This window comes from Dermochelys coriacea, chromosome 3 (assembly GCF_009764565.3).
Source record: "Dermochelys coriacea isolate rDerCor1 chromosome 3, rDerCor1.pri.v4, whole genome shotgun sequence".
Classification (NCBI taxonomy): Eukaryota; Metazoa; Chordata; order Testudines; family Dermochelyidae; genus Dermochelys; species Dermochelys coriacea.
In genome coordinates, this window is record NC_050070.1 from 152919524 (window position 1) to 152936869 (window position 17346).

The following is a 17346-nucleotide window of genomic DNA, read 5'->3' on the forward strand; positions in this document are numbered from 1 at the left end:
TTCCACTTTGGGTGTGCATGCACCCCAAGCATTTGAGATTAGAATCTTTTGGTCAGCAATGTCTGTTGGGGTAGTGCATTCTGTGTCCTTGTGCAGCTCCCTCCTCCCCCCACTTCTAGTGCATAGATAGATCCCTGCACAGATACAAAATTTGGATCCGCATCTATCCACAAACATGGTCTGTGGATATAAAATCGATATCCACATATTTGCAGGGCTCTATGCATAGAGGGTGGAGCAGGGCCAACTGTTGCTCAGTTCCATTTTTTACCACCAATGGCTATGAGACGGAACTTCTAGCAGTGTTCACTTTCTCTTGTGTATTTTGCAATTTAATCTATCTAGTTGTATATTTGTTATTATTAGTGTATAGTATATGTGTAGTGTTAGTATTATTCCCATTATTTTCTAATATCCAAGAAAAAAAGGAGTATGGTGCCCAATTCTGGACTTGAGATGGCTCAGTGCCTTTATTTGTTGATTCAAATTCAGAATGGTAACCTTGGTCCCTATAATCCCATACCTAGGTCCACAGGACTGGTTCATATTTCTCAACTGCAGAATGTGTATTTTCATATAACTATCCACCTGGCATACAGGAGATGCTTGAGGTTTCCAGTGAGTACTTCCCCTTTTCAAAAGAGAGTCCTACTGTTTGGTTTGTCCATAGTACCAAAAACCTTTACCAAATGCCTTGCTGTCATGGTGGCTAATCTAAGACAAGGAATACAAGTTTATCCTTACCTTGGTGATTGGCTCATTTGAGGGAGTTCACCTCATCAGAAGAAAGGTTCATTTAATTAGTTCTGTCAGCTTTTCACCATCATCAACACAAAAATCATCAATAGTGCCAACCTAGAGGGTAGAATTCATACAGGCAGTTCTAGACTCTACTACATTACTACAGCAAGAACATACCTACCTCAAGATAGTTTCAAAGTTGTGACAGATCTTGTTATGAATTATAAAACTGTCCTCAAACTCTGGTAAGAATGTGTGTAAAACATTACATGGCCTCTTGCACATACATAACGCAGCATACCAGACATCACCTTCCCTACACGCAAGGGTGGTTGAAATCCATCTACCTTCCAAACAAGCAGCACATTGACATGAGAGGGCAGATCCCTTGCGAAGTCCTCTTATCATTAAATTGGTGGAAGATCCCAGTCAATATTACAGGGGAATACCATTTTCGCCACCTCTACCCATGAAATTTTGCTACTTTACATTCCATAGTAAAATTATATATGTACCATGTGTAGCTAATATTAACCAAGAAACAACTGTTTTGTAGTCTGATTTCATTATATTTGCAAATGTATTCATTTTTTCTCATATTTGCATATTTTTACATTTTATTTGTTTATGTATTTATTGTTAATGCTAGGTGCTGGCAGAAGTTACAGTAAGTGCTGAGGCGTCAGCTAAAGTAAAAAATGAAGTCCAAGGTGTGAAGGACAAAGCACAAAAGATTGTAGATGAAATTGATTCAGAGAAAGTGATAGCAGAGACCAAACTGGAGGCAGCTAGACCAGCATTAGAAGAAGCAGAAGCTGCATTGAATGTGAGTAAAGTTTGTAGGTTTTCATCAGTCTACCAGGTGTTGTCTCCTGTGATGAAAGAATGGCTAATATCAGCCAGACAAGGGTTCACCTCATATTCATAGCCATCATTTGAGCTTGACAGTTTTAGTATGCAAGCCTTTTGTTAACAGTTGTGGAGTCCATATTTTACTTCCAAGTGCATCCATTTCTCTGCTTTAAGAGAGAGTCCTTCAGGTCCTGCTTCTATCTAGCCACTTAACAAGTATAAAGGATTAGATGTAAATCTTCCCAAAAGTTCTTTGAGTGATTGCACATGTGCATTGCACTCTTGATGTGTGCATGCCCCACGCACAGTCAGAATTTTTTCCCTCAGTGGTATCCATTGGGACAGCTCATCCTTTGAGCCTCTAGCAACATGTTCCTCCCTGCAACTAACTCTGAAGGTGGCTTTCTAGAGCTATCACTTCAGCCAGAAGGATGGCAAAGCTGTGTGTTCTGACATCCAAACCATCTTATACAACCTTCTTTAAGAATAAAGTATACTTCCCAGTCATCCAAGATTTTTCTCTAATGTGGTGTCTAATTTTCATATTAACTAGTCAATTTACTTACCTACTTTTTACCCAAAACCACACACCAATAGGGAGGAACAATGCCTGCACATCAAAGATATTACGAGACCTTTGGCGTTCTACATGGACAGGACTAACCAGTTCTGTTTGTCAAGCCAATTATTCATAGCCATTGTGGACAAGGTGAAGGGTCACCAGGTCTCAACACAAGAATTTAGTCTTGGATAACTTTCTGCATTATATGTTATGATCTGGCAGCAATGTGACAGCACATTACACAAGATAGCAAACAGCTTCCGCGGTGTTTCTTGCTCATGTCCCTATCCAGGAAATTTGTAGAGCAGCAACATGGTCTTCCATTCACACCTTCTCATCACATTATGCCATCACTCATTACTCTAGAGACATTGCTAAATTTGGATGAGTTGTGCTCCAGTCTGTGTGTACATGATCTCCGATCCTTCCTCCTACTTTATGACATGTGAGTCACTGAGAGTGAAATGCACATGTGCAATCACTCAATGAAGAAAAATGGTTAGTAACCGTCCATAATTGTTGTTCTTCAAGATATGTTGCACATGTCCATTACATGACCTGCCCTCCTCTGCATCAAAGTTGTCCAGCAAGAAGGAACTGAGGGAACTCGGGAGTCGCTGGGCCCTTTATACTGTCATGCTGTAATGCATGGCAACAGAGGGCACTCAAGCTGCTCCGATGGCTACTGCTGATGGAAAAATTGCCCACAATTCTGTGGGGGCACATATGCACACACCAAGAGTGCAATAGACATGCAACACATCGCAAAGAATAGCAGTTATGGAAGGTTAGTAACTATTTTTAAAGGTGTCAATAGAATCTAGAATGCCGTCCAGTCTGACTTGGAAAGTATTTTCTTAGTGTGAGAATAATGGCTTTTCATTATCTTGTTAGATCACTCATATCTTTCCATATTTCCTTAGCAAAAGTGGAGTCTGAAGGATGGATTCTCCTTCTCCCATTAATGGATTTTATGTATAGCTTTCTGGAACTAAAGAGAAAGAAACAAAGTAGGTCAGAGGGATCATAAGAAGAGATAACAAATGATGAAGCATTACTGCATTTCAGATCTTAATTGATTTGTTCTGCTGTACTCTGAACAGTTGTCAAGCAGAGAATCATGGAGAAAGGAGGAAGTGGCGTAGAGAGATAAAACCATCAGTATGTCTTACTGATTCAATCCATCTCCTGCTCCAGTTACTAATAGTTATACCAAGAGAAGGGTTCCGTCAATCAGAAGCAAGAGAAATCAAGCATTATCCACTCAGAAACATTGAAGTCCACATTGGTGATAGGAAGGGCTAGACTTTCAAAACTCTTGAATGCATCCTGAAAATTCCATTTTGTAGATGTAATTACCTCTTTGCTATGCAAATAGCAGCATGCATATATTTTGTTGGCACAAATTAGGCTGCTGGTTTTGATATGTTGACACAATATTTGTCTAATCACATCACTTCATTTACAGATAAATATTTATTCAAATGAGAAATCTATCTAAGCAGTGGTCTCAAAGTGACACTAATAGAAAGTCAAAGAGCAGCAATACAGGACTTTATTGCCTTCTCAATGACTCCATTTACCAAATGCCCACACAAGCCATTTTCTTGCCTTTCTATATCCTTCTGCCAGAAACATTACACTTTAAGTTACACCAATTTACAATTCATTTTTATCACTATTAAATATAACAGCTTAATTCCATAATGCCTGTATTATTTGTATTTAATTTTGATTTTCACAGGGGGATGGAGAAAACATATAGCTGTTCAGTATATATTTCTTTAAATCAGCTTCAGGGGCATAGAACTATAAAGTTTAGTAAAGTAATCCAAATAACTCATATATACTGTATGTTCATAAATCAAACTTCCCTCAAGCACAAAAATGAAAATTGGAATAATAATAATAATAATAATAATTAATAATTAATATTATATTGAATGAAAAAATCTATGAAATGGTACTAAGCAATAAGTCACTTTCCCTCCCCCCTGATGTAGACTATCAAACCAGTGGATATTGCTACGGTTCGGAAACTTGCAAAACCCCCTCATCTAATCATGAGGATTATGGATTGCTGTTTGTTACTGTTCCAAAAGAAAATAGACACAGTTACACAGGATCCAGAAAAGCCTTGCTGCAAACCATCCTGGGGAGAGTCACTAAAAGTAAGTAGAATTTCCAGGCAGCAAGTCTTGAACATTTTCTAAAACAATAAAAAAATTGAATATCAGTGAATTATGGTGCTAAATCCTTGTTCAAAATAGGGACATGCATCCTTAAAACATGAACACAAATATAAGCTTTTAGAGCAGCATAAATATGCAAACAAATTCTGCTTGATAACACAAATTTTGCTATGTCCTGAGTGGAAAGTGTGTTGCTTAAAGTTTTGATGAACAGACACATAAAGGGCTTTCTTCAATCCTTCAGAGTAAAACTGCAAGAAAGAATAAGTGAGGAAATGTAGTATTTCTGTAGCTCTAATTTTGTCTGACATTGAACCAGTTAGTTAATTTTATTGGGAACTGTAGGTGCTTCGCACCTCTGAAAATCAGGGTATTTTTATTTAGGGCTTGTCTGCAGACAAAAGTTGAACTGCTTTAGATGCTCAGGTATAGTTAAACAGGTACAACCCCCCTAGTGTGAATGCAGTTATACTGATATAAATGTGTATACTCGTATAGTTTATTCCCACATGGAAAGAAGCTATACCAATATAAGAAATCTTTATGTTAGTATAACTGCGTCCACATTATGGGTTTTATCGGTATAACTATTTTGATTAAAAAAATAAATAAAAACCTAAGTGACATAGTCAGATCAGTACAAAAACTTTGTGTAGACCAGGTCTAAGGTACCTACATTTGAAAATGTTGGCCAATACCCTTGCCCTGAAAGGCTTACAATATAAAATAGGAATGAAAACGGAACAGGGAGGAGTTTAAACTGGTGTAAACCAGTGTAGCTCTATTGACTTCCATGGAGCTATGACAATTTATACCAGCTGAAGATTAGGTTTACTGGAAGAACTAAACATCACAAAACATGGGGATGGAATGGATAGTATAGTTGACCTTATGATTGAGTCATGGAACTGGGAGCGGAGAGATCTGAACTCTGCTTCTACTTATTGAATACATTGGACCAACAGGTTTTTTCATAGCTGTTTGAACATGCTAGACAAAATAACTAGTCATCAGCTTCAAAGATACTGTCTCCTTGTCCAGCTGCACTCCTTCTCAGACTGACTTCTATGCTTTCTTCGGTTTATCTTCTGCCTTGGTGCCTCCTGAAGAGGTCAGCCATTTTTATGAGCAAACAGTAACATAGATAATAGAATCATAGAAATGTAGGCCTGGAAGGGACCTCAAGAGTTCATCTAGTCCATCCTCCCCATGCTGAGGCAGGATTAAGTATACTTAAACCATTCCTGAAAGGTGTTTGTCTAACCCATTCTTAAAAACTTCTACATCCTCTTAACCTGTTGCAGTGCTTAACTATCCTTATAGTTAGAAAGTTTTTCCTAATATGTAACCTGAACTTCCCTTGCTGTAATCTTACCCTCAGTGTACATGGAGAACAATTGATCACCATCTCCTTATAGCAACCTTTTACATATTTGAAGACTGTTATTATGTCCTGACTCAGCCTTTTCTTCTTTAGACTAAACATGTTTTTCCTCAGGTTTTCCAAACTTCTTATCACTTTTGTTGATCTCCTTTGGACTCTCTTCAATTTGTTCAAATCTCTCTTAAAGTGTCATGCACAAAACTGGACATGCTATTCCAGCTGAGTCCTCACCAGTGCTGAGTAGAGCAGAACAGTTACCTCTCATGTCTTACATATGACACTCCTGCTAATAAATCCTAGAATGATATTTGGCTCACACTGCATCACATTGCTGACTCATATTCATTTTGTGATCTACTATAATTCCCAAATCCTTTTCTGCACTACTGCTGCTTAACCAGTTGTTTGATTTTTCCTTCCTAAGTGTAATATTTTGTAGTTGTTTTTATTGAATTTTATCCTATTTATTTCAGACCAATTCCCTAATTTATCAGGATAATTTGGAATTCTAATAGCTGTGCCCAGATTCTTTCAGTGGTAGACTCATGGTGCTAAAATTGTGATGCATCCAACTCATCCTTGGTCTCTCTCAAGGCTGAGAAGAAGCTCCCTTCTCTTTTAAGGCAGGCATAATGGTCTCTTATAGCAAAGTCCATGACAGTGGCACCAGACTGGGAGCACTGGTTCCCCATTGTCTTGGGCTTTAGTTACTGAGTTCATTCCCTTCTGCCCAGCTTGTGATTTGGTCATCATTAGGAGCCCAGGTTTCTGCTCCCTGTTCTCTCAGGGCAGGTACCACTTCTGGCAACTTCTCCTGAGCCTTGTTTAAATGTCCCCATTCTCCTGCACAGCATCTCTCCTCATTTCTCACTCAGCCACCCACCTGTGGAATTCAAAGGTGCTACAGTTTTGTTGATAGAGGTTCCTGGACTAAGCTCCATCCTTCATTTCAGTCCACCAGAATTTTCTGCCTCTGGCAGTTGACCAAATTCGAAATTCAGATTCTTATGATCATTTTAATACTTTAAATTGATAATACAGTTTAATACTTTAAATTTTATTAGTTTTCATGCAGTAGTGACTTCATTTTGGCAACTAGCTCTTCTGTTCCTCTCCCAAGGTGAGGAATTGCAGAGTATTGAGGCTCTAACCATCTGGTTTCTCTGGTACAGCCAGAAGCCACCAACCCTTGCTCTTCCAGGGCATGAGATTTGATAGCAAGACCTATGTCCTGTTACCATAAGATGCTGATCCTCACATTGTCAGGGCGTGGCGCATTAGACAGGTGTATAGTAACTCAGCTCCCGCCCAAAGCAGAGACTCCACCATGGTAAGGCTGTGGTTTCCAGACCTTCTACAACTATTACAAGGAACCTGTCTCTCCCCATAACCACAGATCCAGAAGAATGGTCAGATTTCCCACCCAGACCCACAATATCTTCAGGTTACAATATGAGCCGTAGGGATCTGACAGACCTGTAAATGTCCTTCTAAATGCCAGAAATAGTCAACCCACAGATGCTATGACCTTAAAAGGAATAACTTTTCTGTCTGAGCAAATAATATGTGTGCAGTGTTGTTGTAGCTATGTTGGTCCCAGGTAACATAGATCCAGCATTAGTTTCCATCCATTCTATATTGGAGTATCTGCTTTATTTAAAATCTATAGTACTGTCTATATCATTTGTAAAGGTGCACTTAGCAACTACTTCTGTGCTCCATGTACTGATACAAGACTATATTCACCCATAACAGAGTTAAGAGATTCATGAAGGTACTAATGAATGTTTACCCTCCAGTTGAAGAACCAACCAATCCACCAACATTGGGATCTCAACCTTGTACTTACTAAGATCATGAAATTCCTTTAAAAACATTGGGAGAATGTTCCTTATTTCACCTTTCAGTGAAGAAAGCTTTAATTGTGGCCATTACATCTTTTGTAAGAGCAAACAAGCTCTTATAAGCTTACAAGCTCTTATGAATGACCCACCATCTACAGTCTTCCACATAGATAAAGTGGTCCTATGCCCACACCCTAAATTTATTCCGAAGGTGGTAACAGAATTCCATCTCAACCAGTCCATTAATTTGTCAGCATTTTTCAGAGTTCAGTCTCATTCAAGTGAGACAAAGTTACACCCTTAGATGCCAAGAGAGCTTTATCTTTCTTTTTAAATTGGTGCCTGGAATTTAGGAAATCATCAAGATACTTTATCTCTTATGGGGATAATAATAATAAAGGACAATCAGTTACATCACAGTGTCTGTCTAAGTGGGTTAGGTTTTGTATAGAGGAAAGTTAGAAACAAAGCTCAGTTCTTGCTTTTACAAAACACTACTCCCTAAATCTGACATCCAGATTAGCTCTCAGTTTAGTAAGGCACTGTTACAGTAGTTGCTTAACTAGACTCAGGGTCCCACTATCTGGAGACCGGAGTATTGCTTATCACACTATTCCAAGAGTGGTAATGTGCAGAGGCATTGAGGAAGAAATGACTGTTACTCACCATTAATCAGAGTTCTTCAAGATGGATTCTACACATTGACACACCCTGCCCTCCTTGCCTTCTTTGTTAGAATCCTGTTTGTAACTGTAGATCTGAGGAGGCATTGGAAGGAAAGGAGAGGGCCAGGGCACTTCTACTCCTTTTATAGCCTCTCGCTCAGAACATTCATAGAAATGTAGGACTGGAAGGGATCTTCTGGGTCATTGAGTCCAGCCCCAAGCTTTCACAGTCAATCATATCATATAATCATGTTCATAAACTTATCAAGCTCCATCTAAAAACTACTTATTTTGTTCAGGAACAAGGAGGAGATGGACTGCTCTTGTGCTCCAGCTGTCCAACAGACACTACTATGAAAAGGTTCTATTGTCCAAGCTGCACCGCCAGTACATTCCCAGAGTGTGACTGTGCAGAGGTCATCTTAAAGAACTCTGGTTATAGGTGAATAACCTTAATTTCTTCAAGAATTACTTCTGTGCATTCAGACTTTGCACCCACTGTCTCCTGTACCTTGGAGTTCTTCATATAGACAAGTCTCAGTGGTTCAAGAGAAGGAGTTGAGATGATTGAGGCACTGCACTTACTTAAATAGATGGGGGTACCAATCGCTCACTACTATGAGGGATCACTCATGTACCCCCCAAAAGCCATGTCTTTGAAGAGAGCCATGTGAGCTCATCACCAGGGGCCACTGTCCCACAAGCTGGATTGCACAGAGGTGACTCTTGAGGAACAGTTACTGGAAAGTAACCTCTCTTAATTTTAAAACAGTTGAAAGACTAGTTAAATAAAAATGTAGGAGGAGTTAGTATAATAAAGTTTCTCCTCTTCATATTAACTGTAACAGATTGCTCCTTCTGTACTTTAGGGTCATTTTCCAAACATTACTCAATCATGAAAGATTGAACATTTCAATGTAGAATATCAAACAGTTACTAAAGCTGATTTTTGTTTTGTTTTTGCAGCTTATGAGTGGTCCATTCCTGCAGAGTCTCCAACAATTTGCTAAGGATAGTATCAATGAAGAAACAGTAGAATTACTACAGCCTTATTTTAACATGGAGGACTATACTTTTGAGAATGGTAAAAAGGTCTGTGGTAATGTGGCAGGACTCCTGTCTTGGACACAAGCCATGGCAACATTTTATGGTATTAACAGAGAAGTGTTACCTCTTAAGGTAAAATATAATCTTTGTTTTTTATACTTGCAATTAGTGAATTAAAATACATATACTGTTTTATTTTGTAGCAGAAATATACTATCAGGGTTGGTCCATTAAAAAATGGCATATCAAGAATTGTTATGAATAAGAAAAAAACCTTCTAAATTGGCTGAAAATAGTCATGTGTTGAATAAATGGATTTTCACTCTCCCTCCATCAAAGACCCAGAGTAATCTTAACCTCCTGCATGAAATTGTATCTGCTACATGCCAGAGAAGTCTCTGAAATGTTAAAAACTCTAATATCCCACAGGGTCCTAGAGCGCAGGCTCCAGCATGAGCCCGGGATGTCTACAAAGCAATGAAACAGCCCTGCAGCCTGAGCCCCATGAGCCTGAGTCAGCTGGCACAGGCCAGCTGCAGGTTTTGCTTTGCTGTGTAGACATACCCTATGAATCTGGGGACAGCTGGATTTTCAAAAGAAATTGTCTCTTTTCTCCATGTTTCCTTCAAAATAGGAGGAAGGCTTTTTTTTTCTTAATTTAATTTAACTGAATTTAGTAGTGAGTAGCCAATTTTGTTATTTTAGAAATCTTAATTTCTTCAGACCTATTTGTCTTTAGACCATTATAATTGAAAGTGATAAGAAATCAGGATTTAAAAGGTGCATTTTTATGCATGCAAAAATTTCCCTAACAAAGAACACAATTTGTATTTGGGATGCCATGACACTCCCATAGTGGTGGTTTTCTTTTGGCTTTGAGGGCATTGAGAGAGAAATTTCAAAATCTTCTTTATGAAAGTGACTTTAGGCATGGCATTTGTGTGAGCGATTTTGCTTTTTCTTGTTTTAATCATGGATCCAAGATCTTCTTCAAAAACACCTGAAAAAGGAAAAGAAGTAGTTTGATTCATATCACATTTTTGGCAGAGACTACAGAGCCCTTGTCAGTGGCAATCCTGAACTAATATGCTACTTTAGCATGATCCTTTCCTTGATCAATGGCCTTGATATTTAGCATCAGTTTGCTGAATCAGTTCCACCTCTTTTGCATAATAGGATTTTCATTTGACTTCCCGCGTGGCATATTGTTTGTTCCAGCTTACAGAGAAAAATCATTAGTAACCTTGATCCAATCCAGGCTTCCAGTCAGTCTGCTCCCTAGAAGTCTCTTTCATTGCTGTAACCAGTGGCACACAGTATCAAGCACTTCTGCTCCAAAAGCTTTAGTATTAAGCACCATCTCAGTAAATTAAATTAAAGTTGCCTGTTTTTACTGTGCTCCAGTTATAATACTAAAGCCAGAAACCCACAAGAGGAATACTTTAAAATTAGAGACACAAGACAATAATTGTAATCAGGCAAAATGGGGGAAAGAATGTCATGTATATGAGCAGGGAATTTAAGGAAAGAGTGTTCTTTTTTCCAGGGGTTGAGATAGGCAAGGGAAAAGCTTCTGATGCCGCAGCACTCGTTGATCAGCGGAGTTACTTTATTTTGATGTTACTCTTGAGTTTTGTGTTTGAAAAATCAATTATCCCCCGAGGCAAGGACCTGAAATGGACTTGGGTGTGAGAGTGGTTCCTTTCTGTACCAGTGAGATAGCTTACCAGCTTACATGTCTTCTTTTCTAAAAATTCCTTGGAATCTAATACGGAGGGATAACTGCACAGTGATTTCAAAACTTCAGAAGTAATCTTGCAGTCATTGATAGAAATATCACATCCGGGAAGAGCAACAGTATATTGCAGTCTGATAATCTAAAGAAAATTGACCAAAAAGTTTCCTGTCATTAGTAAAAATATCTACTTGGCTACAATTGAGTGGCTTATTGGCCTACAGCTATGATTCTCAAGAGTGTCAGGTTATGATCCTTGACAAATCTCCTAAACTCATGATTAGCTGCCATTGCAGAAAACATGAATTATAAAAATAAAATAAAACAGAGCTGAACAACAAAGCCCCAGGGATGTTCTCTTTTCCAGGAGCCTGATTGTAATGCTCTTTTCAACATGCCTCTGTCTTGCTCAGTAAGGCATCTGACATCTTCCCAGACCAGAATATTATTTTAAAATTGGCACCCTGGAGCAGGAAGCCAAATTCTTACATTATTATGCTAATACAAAAATCATAAATACAGATTTAAAAATATGGATTTAAGTGACATTGTTTGGAAAAGGAAATAATTTAAAATACATATTTCATAGAATCATAGAATCATAGAATCATAGAATATCAGGGTTGGAAGGGACCCCAGAAGGTCATCTAGTCCAACCCCTGCTCAAAGCAGGACCAAGTCCCAGTTAAATCATCCCAGCCAGGGCTTTGTCAAGCCTGACCTTAAAAACCTCTAAGGAAGGAGATTCTACCACCTCCCTAGGTAACGCATTCCAGTGTTTCACCACCCTCTTAGTGAAAAAGTTTTTCCTAATATCCAATCTAAACCTCCCCCATTGCAACTTGAGACCATTACTCCTCGTTCTGTCATCTGCTACCATTGAGAACAGTCTAGAGCCATCCTCTTTGAAACCCCCTTTCAGGTAGTTGAAAGCAGCTATCAAATCCCCCCCTCATTCTTCTCTTCTGCAGACTAAACAATCCCAGCTCCCTCAGCCTCTCCTCATAAGTCATGTGCTCTAGACCCCTAATCATTTTCGTTGCCCTTCGTTGTACTCTTTCCAATTTATCCACATCCTTCCTGTAGTGTGGGGCCCAAAACTGGACACAGTACTCCAGATGAGGCCTCACCAGTGTCGAATAGAGGGGAACGATCACGTCCCTCGATCTGCTCGCTATGCCCCTACTTATACATCCCAAAATGCCATTGGCCTTCTTGGCAACAAGGGCACACTGCTGACTCATATCCAGCTTCTCGTCCACTGTCACCCCTAGGTCCTTTTCCGCAGAACTGCTGCCGAGCCATTCGGTCCCTAGTCTGTAGCGGTGCATTGGATTCTTCCATCCTAAGTGCAGGACCCTGCACTTATCCTTATTGAACCTCATTAGATTTCTTTTGGCCCAATCCTCCAATTTGTCTAGGTCCTTCTGTATCCTATCCCTCCCCTCCAGCGTATCTACCACTCCTCCCAGTTTAGTATCATCCGCAAATTTGCTGAGAGTGCAATCCACACCATCCTCCAGATCATTTATGAAGATATTGAACAAAACGGGCCCCAGGACCGACCCCTGGGGCACTCCACTTGACACCGGCTGCCAACTAGACATGGAGCCATTGATCACTACCCGTTGAGCCCGACAATCTAGCCAGCTTTCTACCCACCTTATAGTGCATTCATCCAGCCCATACTTCCTTAACTTGCTGACAAGAATGCTGTGGGAGACCGTGTCAAAAGCTTTGCTAAAGTCAAGAAACAATACATCCACTGCTTTCCCTTCATCCACAGAACCAGTAATCTCATCATAAAAGGCGATTAGATTAGTCAGGCATGACCTTCCCTTGGTGAATCCATGCTGACTGTTCCTGATCACTTTCCTCTCCTCTAAGTGCTTCAGGATTGATTCTTTGAGGACCTGCTCCATGATTTTTCCAGGGACTGAGGTGAGGCTGACTGGCCTGTAGTTCCCAGGATCCTCCTTCTTCCCTTTTTTAAAGATGGGCACTACATTAGCCTTTTTCCAGTCATCCGGGACTTCCCCCGTTCGCCACGAGTTTTCAAAGATAATGGTGATAATGATAATGATTTCATGGTGTTTATTTAATAATGATATTATGCACAGATTTGTATTCCTGTCTCGGTTGACTAACAATGAAGTAGATTTAAAATAACAGATTTTCTGTTGTATGCCATTATTGCCTAACCATGCTTTATTCTTAGACTAATTTAGCAAAACAAGAAGGACGTTTGAAAGTAGCTAATGCAGAGTTAGCCACGGCTCAGGCATTATTAGATGAGAAACAAGCTGAACTGGATAAAGTACAGGCAAGATTTGACACAGCAATGAAGGAGAAAATGGTAAGATAAAAATATTGTATGAATATAAAAAATGGTTTGCACACTGAAACTTTAAAGAGTTATATAGTTTGTGTTTACTATACATGTTGTGTTCAATCTTTTCAGAATACAATGAAAGATAAATTGGAGAATAATATGTAATTACTACAAATGAGCTCCATTTAACCCCTCTTCTTTATGATGCAATGGCTCAGGGACTACTTGCCCTTTATCGAAAAGTGATTTTTAATGCAACAGCATTTTGCTTATCTTTAGTTTAATTCTGAAGGTTTTAAAACTTAGCTAGGAAAACTGTTTATTTTAAAAGCCACTTGTGTGAAACATTGGGACCAGGAACCAATAAAAGCTGCATGTTCATTCAGGGCCTAGTGCCTTTTGAAGCTCCAGTAGGGGACTCAGATCTCAACTTCTTCAGTTTTCCTTTTTTTGGTTTTTCCTCTCCATGCATAAGGTAAGTATTCTTGAGAAAAAATAGTTTATAAATTTTGTAAATATAATAAAGGTCTTTGAATAATAGAATTTGAAAGTTTAATGAGACAGGAAAACTTGTCCAATTTTAGGACCTGTTGAATGATGCAGATGTGTGCAGGCGAAAGATGCAAGCAGCCTCTGCACTTATAGATGGATTGAGTGGAGAGAAAGTTAGATGGACTCAGCAAAGTAAGGAGTTCAAAACTCAGATTAACAGGTATAGTATCTGTTAGACAAAAGAGCAAGATGTCTATAAAATACAAAGACACTATTTGGCAATAAAATACCCTTCCATAGGTAATTTACAGTGCACAAACTTTGTTAGTTATATCCTGTATTTTGCATGGAAATTCCAGGCGTTTGAGTGTTTTCATTCTGAATTAGAGCAAAATCTCAGGCCTTGGAATGTCCCATGAAAGGGAATATTCTGATTCAGGAATGTACTAATGCCGCAGCCCATCTCAGTCTCCCTGTCCCTCAGTGCTGCTCTTTCCTCCTATGTCATAAGATGGGAGGAAGAATGAAGAAAAACCTTTGGGCTGACATGGGGGTGGGATGGAAACTCCTAGGTTAATGATGGAAGAGGATGGGGGTGGAAGGAAACCCCCCCCCACATTGATGATCGGAGTGTGTAGGGGGGAATGGAGGAGGGAAACCCGTGAGTGGTGACAAGGGAAACTCCTGGGCTCTAGACCAGTGGCTCTCAGCCTTTCCAGACTACTGGACCCCTTTTATGAATCTGATTTGTGTTGCATACCCCCAAATTACACGTCACTTAAAAACTACTTGCTTACAAAATCAGACATAAAAATATAAAAGTGTCACAGCACACTATTACTGAAAAATTGCTTACTTTCTCATTTTTACCATATAGTTATAAAATAAATCATCTGAAATATAAATATTGTACTTACATTTCAGTGTATAGTATATAGAGCAGTATAAACAAGTCATTATCCATATGAAATTGTAGTTTGCATTGACTGTACTATGCTTTATATCTAGCCTATTGTAAAACTAGGCGAATGTCTAGATGAATTGATGTACCCACTGGAAAGCCTCTGCGTATCCCCAGGGTTCTACGTACCCCTGGTTGAGAACCACTGCTTTAGACAGGGGGCTGCCCAGAGAGCCTCAGTGTAGGGAAGCCTGGGAGCAAGGCAGCTTGGCAGTCTGTGAACCAAACAGCCCAGGGAGGCTGCAAGTTTAGTGGACTGAAATAGTGAGTCACCATGCAATTAAATATTGTATCATAATGTTGTCTACTTAGGCAACCTTAATTCTGGCATGTCCTAGCTTTTGATTTTGCAACCTTAATGTACTGTTAAAGTAGTTTTTCTGGATGTAATTTATGTATAGGATACCAAGATACAATGGCAATAGGTACATTCAGAAAGCTTAGATTTAAAACAAATGTGGTGAAGACTTGCTTATACTGGGAAGAGGCCAAGAGAGTGCACGCTAGAACCTTATTGAAATTAAAATTCTCACTGACTTTCTGGTCAGTACACCAGCACGCACAGGTATCCAAAGGTTATAAATCTATGGAGAAAATTATTTTTTATGGAAATAAAAAATTTAATCAATTAACTACACAGGATTAAAACTGTTAATGAGTAGCAATAGGCTTATCCCATTTATTTGATATGATCATTCGATTGAGTAATGAAAATATAATTCTTGTTCTTGACATTATCCTTCCTTTCTCTCTCATGTTATTTTACATAAAACAGTTGTAAATAGTTCACAACTAGTTCAGATATTTATGTACAGTATACACTCAGTCTTAGAGTAAATTTTAGAGTTTTTCAGCTATTTGTTGATCTTTGCTGTTTTGGGGTCTCAATAGACCTTACCTTAAAGTGGTGGTTTCATCTCTGAAAATAGGATATAAGAAGTGTTCCTTTTGTGCAGCTGTGTTCCTTGCTGTACATGGGCATGAAAAGTGCCTATTATGCGTTGGGAAGAGGCTCTCGGCTAAAAGTTTTGAAGTATGCTGCTATACAGCTTCTTTCCTCATTCATCACTAATGTGTAGTGCCTCCCATCTGTGGAATTCAGAGGTGGTCCAATATTGTTGCTGGTGGCCCCAAGATTAAACCACGAGATTTCCTGCCTCTCGCAGAAGAACACATTGACAGTTCTTTTTCTCCCAACCATGTTGTTTTTATATTTTTAATTTGTATTTGTTTCATGCAGTGCTGACTTCACCTTCAAACTTTATTAGATACATGGTTTCCCATAGACATCTCCTTTGAGGACATCATACGAATTAAATGAGGACTTTTGATTAAAAGCAAATGTTAAATATAAAGAGATTTCATGAGTTTTGGGAGTCTCAGATTGGTGCAGCAGTAGCTCCAACCGTGAAAGATGTAGTCACATCTTCATATTCCCACTTATGGGTATTGCACAGTTTAATGGTGCCTAATTGTAGAACCTTTTCCATGTGGTGTCCATTACAGAGTTCTCATACCCCACTCTCCCCTCCACTCAACACCTCTGAACATAAGATATATAAGGGATGAAGCACCCTATACCACCTCAGTTCCTTCCAACTGCTTGCCTAGATGGAAGTGAAGCGTTCTGGTCCATTCAGAGCCGTGTTTTTTTTCCTTCTGTCATAGGGTTGTACTTCAGTAATGATTTTAGGTTGTTAGATCAGTTCCTGGTTATGGAAGAACCAAAGAAGAAGAAGCTGGGATTCCAGAGAGATGCTTCATGCCCTGCTGTCTTCCTGACATCTGATGTCCACATTAGGTGACTCAAGTGCTTGGGAGAGGACCACGCTTTTCTGGGTGTTCCATCTGCTGGACTTTTATGCCCAAAACTCCCTAAGAGAGGCAGAACAGATTACAGGTGCTTCTCCTTAAGGAAGTTCTTGAAGCTAAACCCTTTGGATCTAGGCAGTCATTGGATCCAAGGTCTAAGATGCCAGTTTCAGCTCCTGTGATTTCTTCAGTAAGTCAAAACAGTTTAAGGGTTCCAGGAAATTGGAATCTTTGTCGGGTCCAGCTGCAGTTCCCACTGCTCCAGCATTCAGGCCTTTGAAGCTGCCTTTGTTGGAACCAAGGGCCACATTGTCATCTCTGGCTGTCTCAGTACCAAAGGAGAAGTTGTCTAGGGAAAAGACAACCACTGTTAGCAGTGCCAGATCCCACACGTCAGATTTATCAGTTACATCCAATTCTGACAGAACCTCTACAGTCACAAAAACAAGGTTGGTTCTGGTCTCAGTTTCAGGAGTCAATAAGATGGATTTGGATATTTAATTGGATCCTGTGCCATCCAAAGTCTTTGGCTCTGGCCATAATCCTTGCTCTGGTTCTGGGTCCATCTCCTAGTTCTGAAGAAGACTTTTACTTTGGTAGCTGATGTGCACTGTTCAGCTTCCGGGCGTTCTGATCTGAGTGAGAATCCAAGAGTCTTGATAAAGAGATAAGCTTTGCCAGTTCTGAGTTTGGCATCTCCTTTGCCTGAAAAAAGAAGATCAGAAGA

General features: G+C 39.4%; 1 protein-coding gene across 1 annotated transcript in view; it reads left to right on the plus strand.

The window, feature by feature from the left end:
• DNAH8 (dynein axonemal heavy chain 8) overlaps nt 1-17346 on the plus strand; it is a 617537-nt gene that overhangs the window by 514346 nt on the left and 85845 nt on the right. The window contains exons 68-72 of the mRNA XM_043511607.1: nt 1391-1567; nt 4159-4326; nt 9207-9419; nt 13241-13378; nt 13939-14066. Of these exons, the coding sequence (XP_043367542.1) occupies nt 1391-1567; nt 4159-4326; nt 9207-9419; nt 13241-13378; nt 13939-14066 (824 nt within the window). The remainder of the gene's footprint in view (nt 1-1390; nt 1568-4158; nt 4327-9206; nt 9420-13240; nt 13379-13938; nt 14067-17346) is intronic.